Below are 14967 nucleotides of genomic sequence, written 5' to 3' on the forward strand. Positions count from 1 at the left end.
GGCTGTGGGAATGCTCGGGGGGTTCCCAGAAGAAGAGCTCTTAGAGAAGGGGGAGGGGGAGAAGGGGATGAGCTTCCCTTCCTCTTCCATTTGCCGTTTGCCGTTTAAATTAACTGTTTTTCCCATTTTCGGGAGCTAACAAATTTCTCGGGTTTTGTCGGGTCCCGTAGAAATCAGCAGAAATCGCGGTAAATAAGGACGTAAGTGACGTGACAAAGAGCGCCGGGGATGTTCTCTTTGGTGTGGGAATTGTACACACGAGTAGGCAGCGCAGTCACAGCTCACCGCCGCCACAGCCCGCGTACACCCGTGTGCTGTGAGGCTTCTTGGGTCTTTGAAGCGATGACCACCACAGTATTTGTGGCTGCAGTACCAATCTTTGACCCGGAGTGTTTTATCTTCCATTAGTGAGCCTTTCTCTGTGCTGAACTGGTTAAGTTAGGGTCAAATCTGGTTCAATACCTTCTTGGCATGCTCAGAGGGCTGGGTTTAAACAGTGGCTGAGATGAGGCTGCCCTCCTGAGAGCTCGTCCCTGCGCGCCGCTGTCGTGGGTCACAGCGCAAGGTGCTGTGCCCTGGCCAGGTTTGGCAGGTCTGGGGGCTGCCTGTGCCGGGCAGGTCATGCACAGCACCGGCGTGGCAGTGGAGCAACTCTGGGGGCTGGCAGTCACGCGTTGCCTTTTGTTGATTCTAAAAACACGGCTGGTTCTGGTGGGAAGCTGAGCGTGGCTGTGTGCTGGGGAGGTTGCACGGCACACAGCCTCGGTTCCTGCTCCGCGGAAGGAAATCCCATCGGGATAGTAGGCTGTGGCGTGAAAGGACATGTTTTAAAATAAAAGGACTTAAAAGAGAGAAAATAAACCGTCCTGAGACTCGGAGCTTGGAATATTAAACGTGAGGTACAGCATGTAAATGACTGGAGAGAGATTGCAAGGCAGTCCCCGAGAAACTGAGCCTGGCTGTAAAATAAGCAGGTTACCGATAGTCTTGCATATATTTACGAGGTTATAAGAGTAGCTCCCCCCCCCGCCCTGCTCCAGCCCGTGGTGTGGGAGGTTGTTCTCCAGGAAGAAGAGCTTTGGTGAAGAGATGTTGTCTAGCAATTACAGCCTTGCAGTCCGGAGGGCTTGATTGGGTTCCTCGATCTGCCAGAGGCTCGCTGTGTTCTTGGACCAGCCAGGGTGGCTGTCAGTACCCGGGGTTTTCAGCTCTATAATAGGAGGAGTAGTTTTCTAACTCGGGGCGAAGTTGGGAAGCTCAGCGGATGCTTGCAGGCACAGTGCTTGAAGATCGTGAATGGAAAGTGGGACAGAAATGTGGAGTGTGAGCCCTGCACATGTGAGTGTCTGCCTCTGCTGTGTAGAAAATATTGGCTGTAAATGTCTGTAGAGCAGCTGTGAATGTTGTAGATAAGTAGAGAAGCAAGGATTTTGTTTTCCAAACCCTGAGCAGTGCCGGGAGCCGTGCTCCGATGTTTGGGTGTGCCCTGTGAGTGCAGCAGCAGGATCCGACTTCCCCTTGCAGAGAGGAGCTCTGCTGCCTGACCCTTGATCGCTCAGTCCCTTGAACAGTGGAAACAAAGCGATGGGACTTTACTGCGGGGTGAGAAGATCTCTCCGGAGAGCTGGGAAAGGCAGGAAGGAGGAGGGCGGCAGCAGCAGTGGTGAGGTTCAGGGTTTGGCTCTGGGCTGGCTGCTTGGGGTGCCAGTGGCACTTCCATCTGTGCCATGAGTGGTGTGGAACTAGGGAAAAGGCAGCAGGTCCTGAGACAGGCACTGGTAATGGATTGCATTCTGTTTTCTAATGAAAGTTTCATTTGAAGTTTGTTTACAGGAAAGAAGAAATTAGCAGAGAGAATTCTCCTGAGAACCCAGAGAGGAAAAAGAATGAGCTGCCTGACTTGCAAGCCAAAAGAGGGTGGAAGGGTAGATTAGATTTACCGTATTGCTCCGAGTCGTGGCTGTTGCTGCTGTTGAGAAATGCTTCCTTGTTTGGCTGGACGGGGAGCCCACTGCAAGGCTCAGCCTTCAGCCAGGTTACTGGCCTCCAGGGAGATTCAGAGCTCCCACCCGGCCAGAAATTTTGATCCTGCTCTGGTGTCCTGTGCTTTGAGGCTGGATTTGTGCTGTGCTGCTGTCCCTCTGCCCGTGGGCTGTGGCTGGGCAGCTGGTGCTCTGGACGCTGCTGCTGGGGCCTCCTGTCCCTGGGATTGTCCCTGGTATGAGGAGGCAGTGCCAGCAGTTCACGGGCAGCACTTGGAGGTCACAATGCTCAGCCTTTGGTCTCCGAGGGGTGTCCTGAGGCGGGAGTTTGCTGGTGGCCTCTGGTGTCCCAACAGGCAGTGAGGAATGCAGCCAAGGGCTAGTGCAGGATGCCAGAGCTGGAGTGATGGGGATGGCCAGAGCCACACTTGAGGCTGGGGCTTTTTTCTTTCTTTAATAAAGAGGCACAAAGATGTAAGGAGTTCCTGGGGCACTGTGCTGTGGGCAGAGTCGGGTGGTTGCCCAGACCCAGCAGGCAGTGGATGCTCTCTCCCCTGTTCCCACTTGCCAGGAAGGGTTCTCCTGCTGCCACCTGTATGTTTGGCTTTGCATTCCCTTGGGGTGGGCTGTGCAGTGGGAGCTGTGAGATGCCAGGAATTTCATCCTGTTGGCATTTTGGCCAAGAGTGTTAGTGCTGGAAAGCAGAAAGTTCTGGCTGGAAAGCAGGGGGTGACTTTCTGCTGGTGGCTGAGTCCTGGACTGGTGAATGTGTGACAGCCTTGTTTAACTTGAGTCATTTATAGCTTATCAGTTTCTGGTTTGATAGCCAGAGTATTTCTAATAATAGGCGAATGTTATTGCGCCTCGAGAGAATTGTACACATTTATAAAGCACTTTACATCGCATGTGCATGTGAGGCATCCTTCGTGTCACTGCTTCTCCCCCATGCGTGAGTGCACGGAGAACGCGATGCCTCCCAGGCTGTGGTTTGGGTGCTGAGGCTGGATGTCCTCTGCAGCTGAGCCTGAACAACCTGAAAACATCATGGGTTGCTCCCAGGGCTCCTCCTCCTCACCGGACAGGTGAGCGACTGTGGGCAGCAAGGACCTTGGCATTTGCATTTGTCTCTTAAGCCTGACAGTAATCTTGAGTAAGCCTTGTGAAGAAGGCCAGATATTAGGGTGGCTGCCTCCCTGCAAATGCTTACAATAAAGAGACTATTTATAGTTTGCAACAGGGAGACCTTTGCAGTTCTGTTCCTGTACGTACAAGATGGAGTTTCTGGAGAGGCAGGGTTGCGTTGTGGCTGGTGTGGCAGTCGAGCTGTGCTGAGCCAGAGATGCTGTGCCTGTTCTACCTTCTGCCCTCCTGCTCAACTCCACCTGGGCACAGGGGGGCTGCACCTGGCAGGTCTGGGGTCAGGGTATCCCCGTGGGGGACACACACGGGGCTGCTGAGCCCTGTCCGTCTGTCCATCAGTCCGTCCCTTGGTGCGTGCAGGGTTTCACAAGCCGTAAATTCCAGGAAACTCCCTGGGAGGCACACGGAGGGAGCGGGCTGGGGGTGGCGCAAGGCCTGAGCCAGCAGATGTGTCTGCAGGGACGAAGAGCTGGGAGGAAAAACACAAACCTGTCTTTAAAGACATTTGTTTGTTCACAATAAAAACTATCAGCCAGCGGCAGCCAGACAGGTCCGTTTTTATGAGCCGCAGGCGTAGGTTGGAGGGGTGCTGCCAATTACTGCTTACACGGAAAGGGAGCGGGGATTGTATTTTATCTCAGGACCAGGGGGAGGGAAAAAAAATAAGAGCAGAGAGGTTTACAAGCCTTTGAAATGTTTCAATGAAAGGAAAGCAGAGTTGAAAGCGGTTCTGGAAACATTTTCGGTGTTCCCCTGCACCCCAGGGCTGTCGGTGCCCCTGGCTTTGGGAGGGGAGCAGAGAGAGGAAGGCAGATAAAGGGATCACCAGCAGGACCGTGTCCATATGGGAACACGTATCTGCTTCCTCCCAAGCTTTGCGCTGGGAGAGTTCAGCCTGGGGAGGTCCCGCAGCCCCTCCTCTCATTCAGGATCTCAGTGCTGCCTTTATGATGATGGTTTTGAAATCCTGTGGCTGACCTTTCCGGCGCTGGAAGCGATCCAAGGGCTGTGTCTCGAAGTACTGTAAAGGTTAGTGAGAAGGGAGAGAGGGAGAGAGAAAATGTCCTTTCAGCTGCAGAAGTGGGAGAGAGGAATGTCATCTATGCCATCGTCGGGGAGCAGGCAGCTGGCTGGGGTCCCTGGCTTGAGCTGGGGTGTCCTTGCCTCACTGGGGACCTGACTCCCCCAGCCCCTTCCCAAGGTGCGTGCTGTCATTTTTGATCAGGGTACAGAGGCAATATTCCTCTGGAGAGGTCTGGAGGATCCTCTGTAGCATCAGGCAGTGCAGATCTTTGGGGATTCATACCTGTGTTCAGATATGCCCCAGAAGCTGCTCCTGCTGCTGCCAGTCCTCTGGTGATTCCTCGTGTAGCAGATGATTTGATTTCAGAAAAGTCCAAGTTGTTACATGGAGCCGTTTCTCGCCTGTCCTCAGCTCTCCCATGTCGCTGCCTTGCCAGGAGCACGCTGGGGTGGATGGAGATTAAAGGGTAAACTCCAGGGCTCAGCCATCCGCTCCTACAGGATGTGAGCTCTTTCTAATTGTCCTCAATTAGAGACAGTGCCATTGCTCAGGCAAGTCTTCAGGCAGGAAGCAGAGCCCTGGTCCCCACTGGGGCAGCCACCTCTCCCTGCACCGGGAAGGGCTGCTCGCCGTGGCCTTGGGAAGCCCAAGGGGCCAGCAAGGCTTCTTAGGGCGGGGGAAAGGAGCTGCCCACGCAATTGTTTTTAGGAAGGAGTGTGGTGAGGAGATGTTAAAGCCAGAGAAAGGAGGAAAGGAAATAGCTCCATAAGTTAACCCTTTCCTGCTTGCCTCCAGGATGAGACGTCGGTGAGCAGCGAGGACTTTGATATGAACGACTCCACATGGATCTCAGCTGACCAGCACCTGAACTCCAGCCTGAGCCCCAGCCAGGACGAGAGCATGCGCAGCCCGCAGAACCTGCACGGCCACGAGGACGGTGAGTGCCCCGACGGGTGGGAAGAGCCCCACGCCTCTGCCACAGGATGTTTTTGTGACTTATTAAACATTAACCAGTCCTTTCTGATCAGGTGTCCCACCTGTGGGATGGATTTCATATCAGCTCAGCACCGGCTTCCAGTCCTTCCCGTTTAGCCTCTGGGGTTCCTGCTCAGCCGGGCCCTGTCCAGCTCAGAGCTGATGGTCCTTGTTCCTGGAGCTGTCTCCCAGCTCCTTCAGAAAGAGGTCACTAAATCCACTTCTAAGGGGGGGACTTAGTTCCCCAAGTCTTCTTCCCAGGTGATGAGGAGAGCACTGTTAGTTCTGAACACAGGGAGGATGCCAAGGCTTTGCAGCACAGTCACAGCTTTCTGTGCTTGGAAAGCTGCACCTTTGACAGGTCTTGCATCCCCTGGGCAAGAAATTGTGAATAATCTGCAGCAGCCACAGCGATGTTGTGCGGGGTGAACAAGGGCAGGCGGTTGGGAGGGCTGAAAGCAGCACACATGGGCTGGGTGGGAGGAAGAGTTTTGTGAAGAGAGGTGGTGTGTTACGTCTATGAAACATGCAAGTTGAAAATAAAAGAGCAAGTAAATAAGTGGTAGAAGTACGAGTTCAGGTCAGAGTTCGTTGCCGTGATGCTTGGGAGGATTTGGTGGTTGGACTGTTACTGGCTTTTGCTCAAGAGGTTGAATCCCTCATTGTCCCAGCCTGGCTGCTGCTGGCAGTGCAGGAAGGAGCAGAGGAATTTGACGAACAACTCAGGCTGGGTTGGTCCTGCTTTAAGAAAGGGGACTGGAAAACCACCCCCAAGGAAAGGAAAGGCTTTTGTGCTGGCACATCTCCCTGGGGTGGCTTTTAGCTGGTGGTGTGGCCAGTGGCAGGGATGGTAGAGATAGCAAGGGCAAGAGGGACACTGCTCTCTTCAGACCCAGGGACAGCAGGGACACAGCTGTCTTCAGTCCAGTGACATGTGGGGCTTCAGTTTCCATTGCAGATGTGCAGTTTTGGGAAACTGCTGGTTTTCCGTAGCCAGCCCCAGCCCCAGAGCCAGGCAGCCTTGGTGAGGATGTGAAACCTGCCTGCGTGGCACCGCGTCCCAGCGGTGGGATGGGCACGGGCACTTCTGCTTGCCCAGGGCCCCAGGGGGGCTGTGTCTCAGCAGGAGGAAGAGTGTTTTGGTGGTGACACAGTTGCTCCCATAGAAGCTTTTGGCTCTTCAGGACTAGGCTGCAGCCTCCACCCCAACAAGCCCAACCTCTCATCCCTGCAGCCTGACTGGGTCTCTTTGTACCCCCTGAACTTTGCCATTCTCCCATTGGGACATTTCAGGCTTGTGACTTATCCCTCACCACTGAATTCCCAAGTCTCATTTACAATCTAGAATGACACAGTTTTGATCCCTTCGCTGAACACTATTATTCAACAGGACAGTAATTTAATAAGGGACTCACACATTTAGGCAAATCAAGATGTTCTCACTAAATCTAAATCCTCTTTCTCTCTGCGCCCTCTTAGGAATTGCTTGCAATTTTTCATGCCCTGTGGTTTTCCTTCAGAAGCAGGCGTCCTCTTTGGGGTTCTTCTTGGCTCCTTTAATTTCTTCTGTAAGGTTCAGTGATGAGAAATAAAGCAGAAATAGTCCCATAGGAATGAAAGTGTCCCTGGTGTCAGCATCGGCTGAACTGGGTAGACTTTGGTGAATCAGAAGTGATGGTGTCAAAAAAATAAGCAAGCCAAGCCCAGGGTGACAAATGAGACCCATACAGAAAAAGCCAGGAATTGCGATTTTCACCAGGCTGTCACACTTCAGAAGCATTTTATGGACTGAGGTTTTCTGCCTGTGGTGAATGTCCATGATCTCTATCAGAGCTCTTAAATACAGACTAATGCTGTCTCATGTCAGTCCCTCTGCCAAACCAGTGCTCCCACCCAGGAATGGAGCATACACGAGAGCACGAAGGGAAGAAGGACAGTGGAGCAACCCAGGAAGGCAGTGAGTGGTTAAAGGAGAGGAACACGGAGCAGAGAAGGAGCATGGAGCAGAGAAGGACCATGGAGCAGAGAAGGAGCATGTTATGAGAGGAAAAGCAGATTACTGCTGTGGGGAAGGGAACGTGCACAATCAAAGTGTTGACCACTCTTCAGTTTCCTCTTCTCTTGACCTATGAAAGCTCTTTTTTTTTTGGAAACAAATGTGTTTTCCGGGTTCACACAAGCTTGGTAAGGCTGTGCAAAAAATGTGAGTAACCAGCCCACATGAGGTGTGTGGCTTCCTTGGAGCCCAGCTGGCCAAGCTGCTGGCACAGTGTGCCTGCACTGGGGCAGCCCAAGTACTCCCAAGCTGGAAGTTTGTCCACATCTCCTGTGCTCAGTTGTCCCCTGTGCCCTGCAGAAGTCCTGCAGAGCTCCAGCTAGTGCTGCAGTGAGCCCCACACATCCCCTGCAGCCAGGCTGGGCTCAACTCTGGGCCTTTTGGCGCTGCAGAGGGATCTGGTTGCACACCACGTCCTTCATTTGGGAGCTTGTTCAGGACTGGATACTCCCTGCCTTCTGGAAAACCTTTTGAGTTACTAAATTGGTCCTGCCTGCTGCTGTTTGACGGGTGTGATGCTTGGAGTGTGTCTTCACTGAAAGGCTTGCTAAAGTATAAAGTTTTAATGAAGAGTTGCCTAGTAGGAGAGCAGTATCGTCTGACATGCTTGTTAAAAAAGTCTTGTTTAAAGGACCAAAGCACCAGCTCCAGGTCTTTTCAAGGTCTGGGAGTGGCAAGTGTTCTTCTGTGGCATAGAGCAGAGTGGTTTGAAATCCAGGGAGGTGGGAGAGCAGGGAGTTGTCATCCCATGCTTTGATAAACAGGTACCTGCTAAATCTTCAGAGGCCTAAAAAGCAGCTGGGGCAAAAGCCAACACCTTCTTTGTCCTGGGTGCCCAGAGGCCTTGGGCTGTGCTACAACCAGTGTCAGGCCTGGAACTGCAGGGAGAGCAAAATACACCTAAAGACTTGGGTGGGTCATGGATAGAGCAGGCACTGTCAGGAGAGCCGGGGTTGCTGCGGTGTCAGTGGGGACACGGTGGGACATAGGACACACCGGCCAGCCCTGAGCAGTGACACTGGACACACACACTCGTTCCTTCCATTTTCCTTTGTTACTCATCCTGCGGGCCCCAGCATGGAAAACGTGAAGCTCCCGGCTACATCCCTTCCCAGTCGGATGTTGCTCACAGCGTACGTGCCCGCAGGAAGCTGCCGGCTGCCCAAAGCGACAGCAAGATCAACACAAACTCTGGTGCTGAAGCGAAGCTATTGTGCTGGACATCCTGGAGGGACACATCTGTGGGAGCCAGCACACATCGGGAGCAAATGCTGCACCGTCCCGCTGTCTGTGCCCCTCTCCATTCCTGAAGGCATCCCATGCCCAGTCCAGCTAAGTGCAGGTCCCAGGCCCTGGCGCTGTGTTGCTGTGGCTGTTTGAACTGGACTCTGTCCGTCTTCAGAGCCTGTCCACTTCCACAAGCGAGCACTGCACTGCAAACCTCCGACTTTGGTCTGGTGTGTGGGGTTGAGTGGGGTATCCCACCACAGGGGTGCTGGGGTATTCCACCCCAGGCCTGCTGTGACTTGCTGGCGAGTGCAGTGCCCTTGAAAGTAAAGCAGGAGTCAGACCCCAGACCTCAGTGTGTGACATGGCAAAGTGCTTGAACTCATATAGAAGAGCCTCTGTCTTGCCCACTAATAGGATTTGCCTTGCCTTGTCCCTGGCTGTATATCCTGCTCCATTGCCCAGGAGCAGTGCTCAGCCCACGGGCAGGGCTTGCTGCTCCCCAGCCTCCTTTGAAAAGCAAGGAAAACTCCTGGTTTGCTTACCCTGTATGGGGAACATGGGCTTGCTTCCTGGCACCATGTTGGACTGATCCCCTTCCGCTGAGATCCCCACATGCCGTCCTCGCTTGACTGGCAGTGTCCCTGCTGAGTCTGTTCTGCCCAGAGCAGCAGTGGCTAATCCAGACCTTGGAGAAAGGACTTTCTTAACCTACTTAACTGTGAAGGCACACACTTCTTGGGGGCACCCCTTGAGGCAGCTGGCTGTGGAGGCTTCTGGGTGTTGGGGACGTTCCTCAGGAGTGCTACAAGGAGGGACCTCAAGGACATGTGGGCAAGCATTATTTCCAGATTCTGTCCCAGGGGCTTGTAAGGCATGTCACTCCTCTGGACACCTTGCCCTGGGATGTCAGGGATGGCATAGGGCTGTCCCCAGCACAGCAGTCTCTCTGCTGGTATGGCATGTGTCCCACAGCTCTGGGTCACACTGCTGGCACTTGATGAGATGCCCACGGTGTGCTGCACATCACCAGCTACCCTAGACCACCAGCCTAGCAGAGCTTTCTGGGGAGGAGCAGCCTCTTTCCAAGGGCTGACCAAAAGCCAGGCTCTGTCCCCAAGTGATGTCCCCCCAAGTCCACAGCTGCACCTCTGACAGCTGGCACCCAGCCGTGGGGCAGTGGTGCTCATCTCGCTGCGCCCTCACAGGGTCACGGCTGCAGCATTGGTGTCACACAGCTCCCAGGGCTTTCCTCAGCCAGCCCAGCTCTGCGCCAGGTGAACACAAACACCCTTTGTAAGCCACAGGGGGAGCCCAGCAGACTATGGGCAGCTGTCTGATGGCTGGCTAGTGCAGGAGGTGGCCTGTGAGCCCCGAGACACTTGCTTAGCCGAGGCTGCAAAATCCTCACTGTTTTCAGGACTTCTTGCGCCAGTGTTGAATTTTGGCCCCCTAAAGCCTGAGCTCTAAACAAGACTAGGACCAGCAGCCAGGCCTTACTACAGCTGGACGCAACCTTGTTTTCCTTAGGGATATATTTCCTCTTTCTCCAGGGTGTCCCCACACCATGCTGGCACCACAGCAGGAGTCAACAAACGTGTCCCTGCCTCGCCTGAGCGGTCTGGGCTGGTGACTCCATTCCCATCCCTTCCAGGGGCACATCTGCTCCTCCCGAGCAAAGGCCCTGGTCTGTGATAAACACCTTCCTTGCGGTGTCCTTTGAAGGTTTCCCTTCCCTGCAGCCAAGCTGAGGAGTGCAGCAGGGACGCTGTGGTGGCTTTCCCAGCCTGGTACACTGAGCTCGGCTCCAGCTCTCTCATGGCTGGTGCAGGCACTGCCGAGTCAGTCAGTTTGTCCTGCTGGTGCACGGAGCAAAGTTTTGGGGGTCTATTCCTTGATCTGGAGCAGAGATGATCACCAGGCTATGGACAGCCAGCACCACCTCTGTCCCTCCCTTCCTCCCCAAACTGAGTACCCCCAACCAAAGGGGGGTGAGTGGGGACAGCAGGGTGAGCCCTGCAGTGCTCAGGGACAGTCCCTAAAGGATTGGGGGTGCACAGCAGTGTCTCTTTGGTGGTAGGTCTGTGCTGCAGGCACCAGCTCGGCATGAATCCGGCCCAAACCCACCAAACCCGTTTGTTTGGCATGGGGAGAGGCAGTGCCCAGGCAGCATGGGGCCACGGCGTGTCCCCTCCCTGCGGCAGGATCCAGGTGGCTGCCAGTGGCACAAGGAGAGGCTTGGTCTGTGCCACCTCCTTCCTCAATGTAGAGCAAGGGCCAGCTCCTGGCTCAGCATTCCTTGAGCTGCAAGGTGGCTGGAGGAGCGGCAGTGGGAGGAAAGGGACGGTGGTTGGGAGGAGAATGGAAAACCGAGGGACAGAGTGTTTGTGACAAGGCTGCTCTGTGCAGCAGGACCTGACGAGCTTTGGTGCATGAGAAAATGTCCAGCACGGGGCTGGCGCGGTGAGATCCCGGTGCCGGAGGGAGCTGCTCCCTCGGGCTGGGCAGTGGAGCTGGGGGGAGACGGCACTGGGGGGCACCTTTCATGGCAAGGGACAGGGAGGAGCTGGCACAGCGCTGCCTTGTCCGGCCAAGCTCTCCCTGCAGACGCGCATTGTGTCCGGCCGTGCCAGATGTGTGGCTCATCGAGGGCTCTGGTCGAGGCAGGGACCCAGGAAGGGAGTGTGGAGGGTGGACACTTTGTCTGGGACATAACGAGGTTTGCGTTGGCGAAGGAAGACAGGAAATAGAGCATCTTAACTGGAACCTGGCCAGCCCCAGTGCACTGCGACCCTCAGCCCCGTTGCTTTTTTCTTTCTTATGCATCTTGGAGGAAAATGCTGGGCAGGACCTGGAGAAAATGGGCTCCATGCTCTGACTGCCTGAGCGGTGTGGGGCCAGGGCCTCTCCTGCCACTCACCACCAGTCATGGGTGTGGGAGCCCTGCAGTGCTGCTCCCTTGCCCCTGGTGAGTGTGGCACAAACACCCAGCAGCGGCCCCCCCATGGGGCCCCCATTCCCACTCGGTCTCTCTAATTTGTATTAAGTATCCCTTCCTCGCAGGCTTTCCTCCTCCCCTTCTTCGCCCTTCTCATCTCTTTTGTGAGTGAATAATTTATGGCACTTTTCATCTTCCTGGCTGTTGTTCCAGGCGGGCAGCGGTGGGATGCTCTGTGCCCTCCTGACAGCCACTCCCAGGCTGGGTGTGCAGCTCCATCCTTTTCCGGTGCCACGGCAGGCTGGAAATGGGACAGACCCACCCAGGAGCCGCAGGGAGACTCAGGTGTGGCAGAACTACTGCCATTGCCCATGGAGGCAAAGCAGGCAGGGCCATGGCTGGTGGATCCATGACGGTCCGTGGGGCACCAAGGGTCATTGGTGGGACCCAGCGTGGCTGTGACACCCACAACTGCCCAGGCAGGTGGGCAGCAGCCGAGGGAGGGCTGCCCCAAGGCCAGCCAAGGGTCCCATGGCAGTGGGATGTGGGCAGAGCCGGGTGGACCCTGGCCCACTGCGTGGTGCGGGGCTGTGGCGAGGTTTCCGTGGGCCGCTGGCTCTTACATAAGCTCATTGTTTCCTGAGTCAAAAGAGGTTTTGTCTCCGCTCTGGAGATGTGACAGGAGGAGGAACAATTTGCCCCATTCATCTTTAACTCTGCTCTGGAGAGTGGTGCGGTGGCCTGCGCCGGCGGAGACGTTAAACCCAACCACTTCCCCGCCGTAAAATCTCCTGGGGAGCAGGTGTTGGAAATCGCCCCTTCCCCTCCTGATCTCCTCAAATCCAGCGCCACAGAAATCAAGGATAATCCAGCAGCCTCTTCAAAATGAAAACGCTGAGCCCTGATTAATTCATTTAATAAGTGACTGATCCCCTCCTCCCCCAGCACCACGGCCCAAGAAGCCATTTTACTTCTTGCTCTCCTGGCCTGATGCCGGGGAGATGCTGGGGCTGCAGCAGAGGCACAAGGCTGGTCCCCCACAGCCACCTCTCCAGCCTCACCACGTGTCTTGTCATGGTCTGGCCTCTGCAGAGGGGACGAAGAGGGCAGCACTCCATGGACCTCAGGGCCAGCTGCCTCTGTTGGGCTCTCCAGCCTCATCAGTCTCTCCCGCACAGTGCCAGGGTCTGCTCCACCTCCATCCAGCCCGCTGGAGCCCCAGCTCGAGGGGATTAAACGGGAGAAAGAGATAGTCCCGTTTTCCAACCGAAAGATCAAACCGGTTAGAAGTGACATTGTTTTTGCAGTTCCATCTGCTTCAATTAGGGCACGGGGGTGGAGCAGGGGGGCTCCCAATTATCCTCATTAGAGGGGCTCCTCGTGCAGCCAAGCTCCAGCCGCGAGCAGGGAGCTCACCAGGCTCGTGCTGGTTGATAATGAATATATTCATGGCTGCGCAGCCTGGCCTTGCTCGCCTGCTGCTGCTGGAGCCCTGCTCCTGACATGTGCTTTGGGCCCTGCTGGGAGATGCAGAAAACCTCTCCAAGCTCCGGAGCTTGGTGGGTTTTGCCGAAATGGAGTGTGGTCAACACAGCCCCACCACAGCTCAGAGTCCCGACACAGCTGCCAAATCAACACAGGAGCCTACATCTGGTCCTAGCACCCAAGGTGGGAGCACTTCTTCTCCCTCTCCCCCAGGTCCCACTTTGCTGTGGGGTGCCCCAGCTCCTTTCAAGAATGGCTGTGGGCTGGAGATACCCTAGTGAAGCTGACCATCCCCATCCCCATACCTGTCTCATCCATCCCAAAAAGGAGACTGCAGCTCCCTCCTGACCATTTTCAAGCTGGCTGAGGCTATTCCCACTCACCAATTTGAATTTGTGGCCATTTCTCTGCTCACAATACTGAGATTAACCCACCACTTTGTGTGCGGAGCTTCTGAGAGAGCCTAACACGTAAAAATACAGAAATAAGAAAATATCTGTAGCTCATGGGTTTAAAAACCTCATTATTTATGTACATCCATCCTTGTATAAACTAAATGGTTCTTTTAGTAGGTGCTGGCTGCTGATACTAGATTCCCATTTCATTTTCTTATCCCACCTGGCAGGTTCCTAGAGACATCTTCCTCTTTGTTCACAATATCTTTTGCCTGTAGCAAACCCAGGGTTCGTAAATGCAGCAGCATCCGGTGGAAACCTGATGTGCAGCTGCTGCTGTGTGTGTTTTGTGTGACACAAAAGAAAACCTGAGACATGGAGAAATTGGGGCGGTCCAGGTGTCTCCCCCAGGCTCCTGCCCAGTGTCAGCAGCCAGTGCAGGACTGTCACCGCCTACAGGAATGGGGGGCCAGAGTTGGGGGCTGTGAGGAGGGTGGAGGTGGATGGACAAGGGCAGAGTGGGATGTCCAGGGTGGAGTGGGGGTACTTAAGGCAGATTGGGGGTGTCTGGGATAGGCTGGGGGTGCTCACAGCAGGTTGGGGATGCTCACAGCAGGTTGGGGATGCTTTCATCCCTGCAGGGGTGCCCAGAGGAGGTTGGGGATGTCCAGGGCAGGTTTGGGGATGTGCAGGACAGGTTGGGAATGCTCAGGGCACTTGCACATCCTTCTCCCAGGTGACGCCTCTCTTGGTGCCCTTGCCTGGCAGAGGTTTTGTGCCATGGTGGGCCCCCAGCCTTGCTGGTGCAGGCAGCCATGCCAGGGGCTGCCGAGGAGCTGAGGGAGGAGGTCCCCACCATCATCCTGGTCACAGCGCCGATTGGCCCTGTGCTGTTGCTGTGGCTGTGCCCGGGCCGATGGCAGGGCCTGGCCTGCAGCTTGTGCCTCTGTGCACGGGAATAATTCTCCTTAATCCTTCCGAGAGGCATCGCTGGATGAGACTGGAGCCTCCCTCTGGGAGCCCCATCTCCCCTGGCGCAGAGAACAGTGCTGGGGGAGGGACAGCCGCCATCCTGGGCAGGGAGGCCTGTGTGCCCCCGGCCACCTGCCTGCTCCTGCTGGAGCCACAGCCAAGCCAGCATTGCTCCTGCACCCGTGCCGAGGGACAGCAGAACCCTGGGGGGCTCAGCACCAGACCAGTGCCCCGGGCCAGGAGGGGTGTGGGGGCAGGAGGTGGCAGTGTCCCAACATCCTGCCTCTCCAGATGCAGCAGAAGCCTGTGGACATGGTCTGGGATGCAGCCACTCACTGCAGCCCCACCATTGCAACACTGGGACAGGAGACCGGAGCTCATTTTGGGGAGGTGGCTTGGAGGGTTCCCCTGGATAAGTGCTGGCTGCTGAGCCCCTCTGGAGCCCCGCACTCCCTGGCACACAGAGCTGGTTGGGACCAAGGACTTTTGCCAGGACCCAGCCCAGTGGTGGGACGGGTGATGCCTGCCACGGGCTCGGAGCACCCGGCACATAAACACCACCCCGGGGATTAGGTCAGCTCTGGTCATCACTCAGACGAGTAAGTGGATCAGCGCAAGGGAAAGGAGGGGGAGGGAGCTCTGCTGAGCAGGGAGCTCCAATGGGGACCTTTTAATTTAGGGGCTCATGGGGCCAGGAGCCGCCTTGGCGCAGGCGCGAGGCTGGGCAGCGAGCGCTGGCGCCCGTGGCGGGGCGGCTGGGGACACACTGCGGC

At 55.7% G+C, this 14967-nt stretch overlaps 1 protein-coding gene across 1 annotated transcript in view; it reads left to right on the top strand.

The window, feature by feature from the left end:
- The window catches only part of NOL4L (nucleolar protein 4 like), a 45902-nt gene that overhangs the window by 19771 nt on the left and 11164 nt on the right, over positions 1-14967 (top strand). The window contains exon 4 of the mRNA XM_008634127.2: positions 4942-5083. Coding sequence (XP_008632349.1) covers positions 4942-5083 — 142 coding nt within the window. The remainder of the gene's footprint in view (positions 1-4941; positions 5084-14967) is intronic.

Source organism: Corvus brachyrhynchos, unplaced genomic scaffold (genome assembly GCF_000691975.1).
Source record: "Corvus brachyrhynchos isolate BGI_N302 unplaced genomic scaffold, ASM69197v1 scaffold10, whole genome shotgun sequence".
NCBI lineage: Eukaryota > Metazoa > Chordata > Aves > Passeriformes > Corvidae > Corvus > Corvus brachyrhynchos.